This window comes from Paramisgurnus dabryanus, chromosome 1 (assembly GCF_030506205.2).
Source record: "Paramisgurnus dabryanus chromosome 1, PD_genome_1.1, whole genome shotgun sequence".
NCBI classification, from domain to species: domain Eukaryota; kingdom Metazoa; phylum Chordata; class Actinopteri; order Cypriniformes; family Cobitidae; genus Paramisgurnus; species Paramisgurnus dabryanus.
The window spans coordinates 61,033,412-61,046,438 of NC_133337.1; the positions used below are offsets into that span (position 1 = coordinate 61,033,412).

At 37.9% G+C, this 13,027-nt stretch overlaps 2 protein-coding genes across 3 annotated transcripts in view; one reads left to right on the forward strand and one right to left on the reverse strand.

Annotated features, from left to right (window-relative positions):
- The window catches only part of ace (angiotensin I converting enzyme (peptidyl-dipeptidase A) 1), a 31,513-nt gene extending 25,435 nt beyond the window's left edge, over positions 1-6,078 (forward strand). The window contains exons 22-25 of the mRNA XM_065242744.2: positions 719-817; positions 1,554-1,676; positions 1,770-1,957; positions 5,494-6,078. Of these exons, the coding sequence (XP_065098816.1) occupies positions 719-817; positions 1,554-1,676; positions 1,770-1,957; positions 5,494-5,693 (610 nt within the window). The 3' untranslated portion in view covers positions 5,694-6,078. The remainder of the gene's footprint in view (positions 1-718; positions 818-1,553; positions 1,677-1,769; positions 1,958-5,493) is intronic.
- A 3,192-nt stretch (positions 6,079-9,270) lies between these two features.
- Positions 9,271-13,027, reverse strand: part of itga3b (integrin, alpha 3b) — a 45,421-nt gene continuing 41,664 nt past the window's right edge. Inside the window, exons 25-26 of one of the 2 annotated variants that reach the window (XM_065242765.2) lie at positions 11,523-11,667; positions 10,447-10,587 (exon numbers count right to left, since the gene is read on the reverse strand). In XM_065242765.2, coding sequence (XP_065098837.1) covers positions 11,557-11,667 — 111 coding nt within the window. In that variant the 3' untranslated portion in view covers positions 10,447-10,587; positions 11,523-11,556. Of the gene's footprint in view, positions 10,588-11,522; positions 11,668-13,027 lie in introns of both variants that reach the window. The other variant, XM_065242764.2, reaches the window with a different exon arrangement.

Sequence of the window (13,027 nt, forward strand, 5' to 3'; positions counted from 1 at the left end):
GGCGTTTCATCCACACGGATCCGACGTTTTGGGAGACTGAATCCGCTATTTTTTGAAACCGGGTCCTAAAGTGGATAAATCTGAAACCGACACCCTTGCGGTTTCGTCTGTACAGCCAATCTGTATATTTGTGAAGCGAAAACGCATCACGTGTCGGAAGCATCACACGTAACAGCAACAACAATAACGGCGGACTACGTGATTGTGTTCGTGCTACAGAAGCTACTAAAGCCTACTAGCTTTATTACAGCAAAATCTATTGCTTCTATGCAATTGTGGTGACCAACAAGCGATAATGGACAACACCATACGTTGGTTATGCGCATGCTCAAAGTCTTCTTCTCCGTGTAGAGTGTATATCTGTGGCAGAATTACAGCGCCCCATACTGGTCCGGCATATATACTACACGGACTGAAAGGATAGGGAATGCACCGGCTTCGTGTGGACATAGCCTTAGATGTCGCCTTAATTAACACACCTGATTCAAATTATTAGCTTGATAGGGAGACATTCTGGAAGGAGGCTGATGAGATGGTTCAGGTGTTTTAAATAAGGATACATCTAAAACTTTCTGGAAGGGGGGTCCTTGAGGACCAGGGTTGAGAAACACTGCTATAGACCATGTTCTTACTTGAACTCTCACCCGTTTTGTTCTGATAAACCATTGATAATCAGTTGTGTTATAATAAACTGTGATATCTCTATTCGCTCTTTCAGAATGAAGTACCAGGGGTTGTGTCCACCTGTTCCCCGTACTGAGGAAGACTTTGACCCCGGTGCAAAGTTTCACATCCCAGCTAACGTGCCTTATGTCAGGTAGAGTACTAATGAATCGAATGATATCAGCCAATCTGATTTTTAAATTTTTTTTAAAGCGGACGTTTTTCCTGTGTTTTTTAATCTTTGATTGTGTGTACGGTGCACGTTATGTATACATTTTTCATGTGTAAAAAACGCTGTATTTTTCACACAATTTACTTATCTCTATAGTGCTGTTTTCACTGTACTAAAAATGGGCTGATGTCTTCCTTGTTCTATGAAGTCCCCCCTTCAGAAATAAGCAACAAGTTCTGATTGTGTAGCTTGTTTAGTGTGTTGTGATTCGACAGCAGCTTAGCTTGGCAAGAGCCGTTTGAGCTTAGCGGGCGACTGGTGTATTCCTGTGGGTGGAGTTTAGTCAAAAACTCATATATTGTTCAGGGGGCCAGATGAAGTGGAATGGAAGTAGAGGGCTGTAGTCCAAACTGGCCGTTCTCTGTAATCCTTGAAAGCGAATTACGTTAAAGAAAATATATTACCTGGCATTGAATTTTGAGCTTTATAATTTTGCAGGCATTATTTATGCTCTAACAGCAACATTACACACCGACTAAAGTTTGAAAAATGGGATCATGAAAAACGTCCGCACTAAAACATGCACAGTAGAAAATATATTTTTTTAAACGATTGAAAGTTGATAATCGATAGTTAAATAGTTGAAAGGGTTTGCTCCTCTATTGTTCCTGAATGTGTTCAAGTCTTCTAAATGGCTGTTGATTTGGTTTGGCTCCAGGTACTTTGTGAGCTTTGTAGTCCAGTTTCAGTTCCATAAGGCCCTGTGTGAAGCCGCGGGTCAGCCAGCTCCGCTCCACAACTGTGACATCTATCAGTCGAAAGAGGCAGGAAAACTGCTGGGGTGAGTGAATCATTCAGAGACTCTTTCTGTTTTTCACATGGACACAGACGAATGAAAGAGCAACGTTTGATGTTGTCTGTCTTCTGCCCCCAGTGATGTGATGAAGATGGGCTTCAGTAAACCCTGGCCAGAAGCCATGACTCTTATCACCGGCCAGCCCAAGATGTCCGTCCAGCCTCTGATGGAGTATTTCCAACCTCTTATTGAATGGCTGAAGGAAGAGAACCAGAAGAACGGAGAAGTCCTGGGATGGCCTGAATATGACTGGACACCGTACAAATGTAAATGAGTTCATGCATGTTGGTTTGCCACACAATTCCTGCTTGTTTGAAAAATCAATGCCCTGTGTAGAAAATCAGTCTGATGAATTGTAATAAAACTAGTTTTGAATCAAATGTGAATAAGATAATTCTTACTACAACTTAATTCTTAATTCTTACTAAACTAATAATTTAATGTTCAGAGTTAAATATTTGAGGAATAAAACAATGTTTCTACTTGCTACGAAATAGATTTGAGGGAACTTGCGCTGAGTCGCCTTTTGCTTGTTTGCATGTATACAAAATCAGTCCAATGTTGAGACAATATGTCATAGAAGTGTGACATAGGAACCAGGAAGCTATAAAATCGCACCCAGAAAATCCAGCTTCAGCTTTTTGGGCATTGTTAGGCTCAGATGGAATGAGGGGCTTAGCCACCTGAGAAATCCCCAAGGTCAATTTTTTGATTTTCTTTTTTCCCTCACTTCTGCCTGTCATTTCCTCTGTTATTTTTCTTGTTGATCAACCCTTGCTTTGTGTCTGTTTTTTGCATTTCAATTTTTTTATTCTGACATTTCTCAGTTGCATTTTCTCTAGAATGTGTTGTCAGGTTGATTATTTCAACCTGGAAAATATTACCTTGTAAAAAATTTTTAAAGCACTGCTCTAAATAACATACAGTAAGTGCATTTTTAGGTTATATTTCTCATAGACAATTCTATTCTGTTGTGTTAGACTTTATTTTGACAGACAGGGTCGTAAAAATTCCATCATAATGAATTTTATTATCTGTCATTTCATATTTTAATGATAATAATTAATCGCTTTTGTTTTCGTTCACATTTTTAATCATAAACTTTCAAGATGACCATATAGGTTACAATGTGTAAAGAACATATGAACAGAGACCGTGCATCACTTTACATGTTCAACATCACATGAAGCTGATGAATAAATGTTAGTTTTTTCTGTGGTGACAGAGGAGGCGGTTTAACACAAGACCTTTGTGCCTGAACAGGCAAATATGAATATTTGGTGGAAAAGTTGTTTATTTCTACCTAATAAAAGCTGATATCAAATAACTTTGTGTTGTCAACAGTGCCACCTGCAGGCCGGAACACATACAACAAGCCTCAAGGATGCTTTTAACTAAATAAATCAAGTGTAAAATAAGCGCTGATCTACTGCAAATAGTCTGAATTTGTGTACTAAGAAAACATAAAAAATAGTAAGAAGAAAATCAGTTGAATTTGTGAACTAAAACCTTTTTTAATCATCAAAAGATCACATGCTTTTGGCAATATGTAAAGGGCTTAAATCGCTAAAGCCCCCTCACAACGCCACTGTGCACGGTGAGCTTTTGAGGGGACTGTCTGTGTGCATTGTGTGAGGCTCCACTCCCGCAGTTCGGCCGTTGGTTCCCCTTGGCTCTGGACCCGCTGCTGATGAGGCAGAGCATAGGCTGAGATAGTGGGGATCACAAATGGACCTTGTCGGTCTGCTAACTCCACCACATATGGTGTTAATATTGTTGTCAATATTGGCTGTCAAATTGTTCAGGGTGCCAGATGAGATTTTAGCTGTAGATCAGACGCACTATAGAGAGGGGCTATAAAATTCAGTTTTGCTACTGCCTCAATTTAAAAGGTTTATTTTCACCACCGTGGGCCTTGAGCAGGCTCTGATAATGGAAAAATAAGTAAAAACTCCCTTGTGCTAGGAGGCCATAGAATCTTTTCCTTCTCATAACAGGGAGTCCGGCTTTTACAGTCATTATTTCATCGTTTCAAAGAAGGTTTGGGGTTATGTCCCAATCTGGATTTATGTCAACTTAATTGGTCTGTATTAAAATTCAGGAGGTTAACATCAGAGCAGATCTTTGCACAAATTAGGTCCGAGGACCGGACGTATTTTCACATCTTCATGCTTCCCCAACACAGGAAGTTCCTTAGGTTTGTTTTTTGGCAGCGTACCAAAAATCGGGTGCTTCTGTTTGGTCTTGCCCTCTCAACGCGCACTTTTACACAATGCGTGGATGCAGCTCTGGCTCTGTTATGACTCTAGGGTATCTGTGTTTTGATTTACATCAACAACTGGCTAATATTAGCCCAGCTGGAACAGATGGTGGCACAGCATCGATTCTGGGTGTTGTATGGGATTCAACGACCATGCAGGCTCGATTGTCTCCTGCTCATATAGAATCCACTCTTTTACCATGGGTAAAATGAGGCTAGGCCCAATGTGAAACAGTTTCAGAGTCTGGCTGCAGCATCCAATGTTACACTGGTGGCTAAAAAGCCAAAGTCACATGTATTATGCTCGTGCCGTAGTGTTATGGAAGAAACCATGGTTCCTTTTTCCAGTGTTGGGGTCTCAGTTTTGTTGAGTCACGCTCACAATGGATGCATCCCTCATGAGCTGGGGAGTGGTTATGGAATGCCATGTGTACATGCCCGGGTGTCTGAATCAGGGAGTGGAGGCTTGACCTTGAGGTGGTGGAGCTCATCTCGACGTGGTTTTACCAGGTGAAAGTGGATCTGTACTGCACAATTGGTCAAAATTTTCTGCAAGTTTATCTCCGTCTACGCTGAAGGTTTGTGATCTTGGCTTTGCTCTGGACGGTTTGTCCATGGCCGCGTTTGAGACACTCTGTATTTCTTTTGGCAATCACATCTCTGAGGAGAGTGGGTTACCTTTAAGCTCTTTTGGTTTCCCCAACGTGCCTTTAATTTGCACATGGGATGGTTAAGGCTTTTTTGTACCCGGTTATGTGCCTAAAGTACTGGCCAATGTGCAACGGCCTATTGTCTTGCAGGCTTTCCCTCCCTTCCTCTGTTTATGGATCAGAAACAGGAGAAGCTTAATTTGGTGTGTCTAGAGCTCATTCTACTTAGGGTATGGCAGCCTCTAGGGCAGGGTTCCTCAATAGGTGGCCAGCGGGCCACATCCAGCCCACAAGTGAAAAATGTTGGGCCCGCTAAACTCAAATATCAAATATCACGCCTTGCTTCTGCAATATTTAAGCTGAAGCCTGCTTTGCCAGATGTGCTTTTATAGCTTCCTGGATCCCACGTCATCTGCCTGTGACGTATCGTCTGATCATTGGACTGATTTCTCATACGTGTTTTAGACACAATCACGCAAAAGGCATAGCTTCGGCAATGCAGCGTCTCCTTCCATTCCATTCTATGGGAATCATGGTAACATGCGTTACCCAAGGCCTATTGTGTATTGTACCTTATTGTGCCTATTCTCCCTTTTTAAGTGTTGAATTTGCAAGGCATTCTCTATTTTGAGTGTGTCCTCTAGACAGATTTTTTATCTTCCCCTCTCTCATAAATGTATTACTCTATGTGTCATTGCTTGTATTTTGTTAATCTTTTGATTTTGAAAAATTCAAATTGATCTATTAATAAATTTAGGACCTATTCAGATTGTCCCTCAGACATGTGGAGGACATGCTTTAATACAGATGAAATGTGTTTATGTTTACATTTTCTTACACATTGACATTAATGAAGCTCTAGCTCTAACATACATTTATTTGTCATCTGCAGTGACTGTAGTGGAGGACAAGAAGCCGACAACTGTAGATTTTCTTGGTTTAAATGTGAGTGACGCAGGGGCGGCCGCCGGTCAGTGGATTCTTCTGGTTCTGTCTCTTGTCTTCCTGATCGGCATCATATTTCTGACTTATAAATACAGCAGATCTAAACGTTTACAGGATAAATCCATGTCTCAGATGGAACTTAAGTAAAGTCGCTGAATAATAGAAAATATTCGGTTCTTACCTTACAGTCATTAAATTAGTTAATTTTTTTGAAGGAAACAAATCTGACTCTTTTTGAATGTAATGTATATTTATTTTCTGGTCACATGTGACTATGCAATGAATGCTGTTGTAATTTATTTGTACAAATTTTAAATGTTTGCCAGGTGTTGAATATTTTCTGTTATTTCTATGGTTTTACTTTGTGCATTTATGACTAATTTTACTACTTTTGACTTTATAGAATATACAAATGTACAGACATTCTGGCTTTGCTTGTCATTTCGAGTTTCGAGACTTTTCACAAAAATAGTGGCCTTCACTGACCGTTTTCACAGTCAAATAAAAGGTTTAATAACAGTTCAAAATAAAACGGGACTTATGTCAAGTTTTTTCTCAATGTACACAACATGTGTTTGGCAATTTCAATGGTATATATTTTTATTTTTAAATCCTATTTTTTATTTTAACCTTGGTTTATCAACTCCATCATCTCCAGCACACTGAACAATCCCATGAAAACGTGGCATTATTTATACTTTAAAGGCCAATAATATATTCACTTTGATAATACATTTGTCACAATCATTGGTCACTTATCAGCCAAAAACAAAAATCATAGTACAGTATGTAGATTAAGGTACAGTTTGTCCAGTGTCGACTGTTCCAGTGAATTGTTTCCATTAATCTCATCATTTACTGTAATCTGCAATTAATATGATATAGAAAACAACAGACATTCACTTGCAAGTACACTAAAGGGTCAGTTATTGAATTTGTTTAAACAGTATTTCTTAAAAAAATTAAATCTACATTGTTTTGCATTACGACGCTGCACATGATGGGATGGTTTGTAAGGTTTGATCTACACCTCAGATCTTGTTGCCCAATTCTGATTGTTTTGATGACCCACTTACATCATTTAACAGCAACTCATATCCGATATATGCATTTACACGAAACACTTGGTGAAACAATTCTAGGTAGATTAAAACCCCATTCACACAGCACATTTCTGTAAAATTGTCAGAGAGCCTTCTGTGTGAACAAAAACACGTCCTGTAAATGTTCTGGGATCACTCCCGTAAAGAGAACCTTCAGTAGTAACTTTGCTGTAACATTCACGGAAATCATCAACGGAAAGCATTCTCTGTGAATAAGAGGCAGAAACTATGCCGTAAGGGGCGTGCTGTATGAGTACGCGCGTGTCATTGCAACAAGAAGTTATGGTTCAGCTCTTTGACACAAGAATTTAAACGCAGATTAACATTTACAATGAGAAATATTGTCAAACTGGACTGAAGCAGAAATCAGGGAGCTCATCACTATTAGTGCCGAAGCTGAGATCATTCACCAGCATGAAAGAACAGCGCATCACACGCTCCTTATGATCTTGTCATAAACTAAAATGCACACACGTGGTGTCTAGAGAGAAAAACTACAGATAATTAGCAAACTTTAGACGCTGTTTAAAAAACATACCAAGCGCAAGAATTTAAATGCGTCACATGTCTTCACAGGATCTTTACGGTATGTGTGTGAAAGCAGGCACAGATTCCGGAAAATCATTGGCAGTGTGCATGAACCAATAATTAAACGATCATGGACAAATCCTGGACGCATTTTCAATGTATTTTCCGTAATCTCTTAAACCACAGAATAGTAAAATGTCACGATATGCAATGAACACAGGCAAAATTATTATACAATATTTAAATACAAGATTATACAGCTTAAGCTTCTATTTTTATAAAGAAAACTTTTCTGGCTAACCAAAAACAAAACCTTGGAAAACAATGTTCTGGAAACCAGGAAATAACTCTGATTTGTACTTGTTTTTTAATGTTCAATGTATTTTCTTCAGTCCCAGTTCAATATGTACACATATAAACACATAAACTGTGGCTTAAGGTACACTCCACTTTAATATATATATATATATATATATATATATATATATATATATATATATATATATATATATATATATATATATATACTACAACCCCAAAACAGAAAAAGTTGGGACACAGTAGAAATTGTGAGTAAAAAAGGAATGGAATAATTTACAAATCTCATAAACTTATATTTTATTCACAGTAGAATATAGATAACAAATTAAATGTTGAAAGTGAGATATTTTGAAATGTCATGCCAAATATTGGCTCATTTTGGATTTCATGAGAGCTACACATTCCAAAAAAAGTTGGGACAGGTAGCAATAAGAGGCCAGAAAAGTTAAATGTACATATATAAGGAACAGCTGGAGGAGGACCAATGTTTAGGAATAGGAATGTTGTCCTATTCTTGTCTAATACAGACTTCTAGTTGCTTAACTGTCTTAGGTCTTCTTTGTCGCATCTTCCTCTTTATGATGCGCCGAATGTTTTCTATGGGTGAAAGATCTGGACTGCAGGCTGGTCATTTCAGTACTCAGATCTTCTACGCAGCCATGATGTTGTAATTGATGCAGTATGTGGTCTGGCATTGTCATGTTGGAAAATGCAAGGTCTTCCCTGAAAGAGACGACGTCTGAATTGGATCATATGTATCTAGAACTTGGATAAACCTTTCAGCATAGATGACACCTTTCCAGATGTGTAAGCTGCCCATGCCACATGCACTCATGCAACCTCATACCATCGGAGATGCAGGTTTCTGATCTGAGCGCTAATAACAACTTGGGTTGTCATTGTCCTCTTTAGTCTGGATGAAATGGCGTCTCATTTTTCCAAAAAGAGCTTCAAATTTTGATTCGTTGGACCACAGAACAGTTTTTCACTTTGCCAAAGTCCATAATAAATGAGCCTTGGCCCAGAGAAAACGCATGCCCTTCTGGATCATGTTTAGATATGGCTTCTTTTTTGACCTATAGAGTTTTAGCTGGCAACGGCGATTGACACGGTGAATTGTGTTCACTGACAATGTTTTCTGGAAGTATTCCTGAGCCCATGTTGTGATTTCCATTACAGTAGCATTCCTGTATGTGATGCAGTGTCGTCTAAGAGCCCGAAGATCACGGGCATCCAGTATGGTTTTCCGACCTTGACCCTTACGCACAGAGATTGTTGCAGATTCTCCAAACCTTTGGATGATATTATGCACTGTAGATGATGATAACTTCAATCTCATTGCCGTTTTTCTCTGAGAAACTCAGAAAACTTTTTTTCGCTGCAGCATTGGGGGAATTGATGAATCTCTGCCCATCTTGACCTCTGAGAGACACTGCCACTCTGAGAGGCTCTTTTTATACCCAATCATGTTGCCAATTGACCTAATAAGTTGCAAATTGGTCTTTCAACTGTTCCTTATATGTATATTTAAATTTTCTGGCCTCTTATTGCTACCTGTCCCAACTTTTTTTGGAATGTGTAGCTCTCATGAAATCCAAAATGAGCCAGTATTTGGCATGACATTTCAAAATATCTCACTTTCAACATTTGATATGTTATCTATATTCTACTGTGAATAAAATATAAGTTTATGAGATTTGTAAATTATTCCATTACTTTTTTACTCACAATTTCGACAGCATCCCAACTTTTTCTGTTTTGGGGTTGTAATTTCCAGCTCCCATAGAGTTAAACATTTGATTTTTACCATTTTGGAATCTATTCAGCCGATCTCCAGGTCTGGTGGTTCCACTTTTAGCATAGCTTAGCAAAATCCATTGAATCAGATTAGACCATTAGCATCACACTCAAAAATAACCAAAGAGTTTCAATATGTTTCCTATTTAAAACTTGACTCTTCTGTAGTTACATTGTGTACTAAGATCAACAGAAAAATAAAAGTTGCGATTTTCTATGCAGATATGGCTAGGAACTATACTCTTATTCTGGCGTAATCAAGGACTTTGCTGCTGTACTATGGCTGCAGGAGGCACAATGATATTATGCAGTGCCCGAAAGTAGTCCCCTTGTTAACTTTCAATAACAACTAGCATATTTAATAAATTAGCATATTTTCAAAAAAGGTGCAGTGTCCCTTTAATGTGTGTGTCAAATGGATGCTTGAATATCCCATGAGACCACGGGTACAGAAAGCTATACAATTCATTAAGATTAAAAAGTTCTTGAATTGTCTTGAGGGGTTTGGGGTTAAATATGGACCTTCACATGTTTAATGCTGATCACACAAAGGCATCACACTTCCTCCACAGGAGGACTGAATGGCAGTACAAACCGAAAAGCATAAGCATTACAGAAGACATTTTGCTTTAACAGAACCAAAAAGTACCGTATAGCTGTTTCCTCAATAGGGTCAGAACTGGTCTCAGATCATTTAAAACCACTTAAAAAATCTGTTTATCACCATCTGTATGTCAGTTAATTAATATAGCAGACATCTTCTGACTTCCACACACTGTAAGGTGCAAAGTTAGTTTCCTTGAGTCACCTTGATTTGATTTGGAAAAAAAGTTACTCTAAAAGAATGAGAAATCATGACACAACAAAGAAGCACACACTTAAAACTGTCCAAGGCTAAAAAATAATTACAAAATGTAGCAATATGAAAAGAAATGAATACATTAAAAGTAGATCAGGTTTGATGATCTGTCAAACAGAGGCGATATAGCACACAGGCCAAAAATGTATAAAAAAGCTCACTCTGACTGCAAAAGCCAACATCCAGTGTCTGTTTAAGGTAATTAAAAAGTCCTCCAATCAGCTCACGCCTCTGGCTCTGTGGGCGGAGCCTGCTGAAGAGTTCAGTAGTAATATTGATGCATTTCTGTCCAGTTGGTGACCCAGAGTTTCTTAACGAGTACTTGCTCAGGCTGTAAGGCCTTGTTTAACTCGTAGCGCTGTTCTCTGCGAACTTTCACAGCGTGGTACTTTGGCATTATCCTGTAGTAAACAGTCCTCTTAAAGAAACCACACTGCTCAAGAAAATAAAGAGAGACAACATTAAAATGATTTAGGACTTTACGTTCAGCAATATAATAAAACTTAACAGAATTGTCTACAAACGGTAATAAAGATCATAAAGCAAAATAATCTCCCCCAAAAATAAATTCTGTCATTACTGATCGACCATCATGATAATCTAAATCTGAATGCTTTTTAATTTTCTTCAATAATGACCACATCTGTTAAAAACAACATAAACAGCTTATGACTTATATTCTAGAGAGCCTTTTATGAAAACATACTGTATGTACAGTACAGTCAACATCCCAATGTTCAAAACAAATTTAAACCCTTACATAGATGTTAGACACTGCAGAAACATCTTTAGACACAAACTTATGTACATCTATCCAGTTGTTATTGAAAACAAAAAACTAAAACAAGAGTTGTGCTTTGTGCCCTAATCACCTTGTCTGGGTTTATTAATGTGATAATAACCATTTGGATGTATGTTATCTCTTCCTTAACATATCATATGTAGATGAATTTAACTTCTGGGTCATGCAGCTTAACAGATGTGGTCAATATTAAACTGTTGTTATATGACAGTGTTGCATAAAAACTCTTCTGATGTGTGTCAGAATTTTTATTTTTGGGTGAACTTTACTTTTAATAGAAACAGACATGACATTGCTCTAACATATTAATAAATGTAAAAAATGAAAACCAAGCAGATCAATATGATTGGAAACATGAAGATTCTGATCAGCACAGAGTTAATAGTATAGGAGTAAACAGGCTGGGATAAGTAAGTGTTACAGTAGATAAGTGAGAAATACATCCAGAGAATAGAGTACAGTAAAACACGGTATCTGTGAGAGAGGAAGTGTTCAGTTTATTAGGCATATCAAGAGAAAAAGTCAGAAGAGGGAACTAAAGAAGTCATCATTATGCAGTCATTTACCGATGGGCCATGCCCAAATATCCCAGCAGTAGTATCAGTATTCCTCCGTCAGCCTCTCTGTCTCAGAGGGCTGGATCTTTATTTCAGCCTTTTGGGATTTAGCCTCATACATCTCCCTCCTGCTGGCCCGTCTGAAGAAACCACACTGTGAAGCATGGGCGGAGCCCAATTATTACCGATTTACATAATAAGAGGCGGAGACATTGACATTAGAGGTGTGCGGGAGAAAGCTAATGGTTGCTGCAGTGACTGTCCTTGGTTAAGCTGCAGTTTATGGATATTCCTTCATTTGATTATAGCATTTAAAATAACCAACATAGTTTTTATATAAATAACCATAAGCTAATGCTTGGATAATCTAGAAAATGAAATCTGTTTAAAGTCATTTCATCATTTACTCTTTTTAAAGGGGTCACATGACATTGCAAAAAAAAAAAAATATTTGGTGTAATGCTAGGACTACTCGATTATGGGCATAATTGTGATTATTTACCACGATTACTCAGTGACTTTGAAAACATGCATTTATTTAACATTTTTCTTTAGAAAGTTGTACACATGTCAAAGCAGTGGTGCCATCGAAGTGCCTTACAAACACATCGGTCCAGAGGCACACAATGTATAGTATTTTAACTGTTTTACCTCCATTATCTTGTTTTTGTAATTGTTTGAATCAGAAATTTTAATTCTTTAAGTCACATTATTTTCCACATACCGTGCATTATTGTTGATCCTCTATGCCCCGCCTTTCTGAAAGTGTCAATTTTTTATTGTTCTGAAAAGCGCAGTGTGCTCTGATTGGCTATCTGGTGCATTGTGAGTGGCCGAATACCGTAAGCATGTGGAACAAAAATTACCCCCCTTTACCAAAACACAGCGTCTTCATGACATGGCAGTGGGAGCAACAATACTACATCTTTTTTTTTAGTATACATTTGGAGGATGTTATGCAAATCTTCCCACACAGTGATGTAGATAAGTGGGGTCTGTTTGAATGAGGGGTTTCTATTTTTAGAAAGAATATTTCTTTGGGTTTGAGACTTTATGGATCTTCAATATGCACAAACAGCTTTAAAGGAAAACATGATGTCATATCATATGACCCCTTTAATTGGAATCTAAAAGACTGATAATAATTACAAACAAATAAGTTTAGCATTAGTGCAAGTTTAAATTTTGAAACACTTGAATAAAAATAAAAGTTAATATGAAAGGACTATTTTGTATGCAAGTTCATATGAAGCACATCAGTTGAATTCTGTATCAAAAACAGCTTGAGGGCATAAACCAATCAAGACTCTTTTAAACTAACCCTTCTATATTTATCTGTGTGAATATACAATATGTATAAACAGCATAAGTGAACGTGCAAAACTAAGGGGTAGGGGTAAAGGGAAGGGGTAAGAAAGAGAAATGGAATTGGGCCCATATCACAATCTCTAGCACACAGTATAAACCCTGATAACACTTAATCCTAGTGTGCTCTGGTTCGTCAGAAAATAATA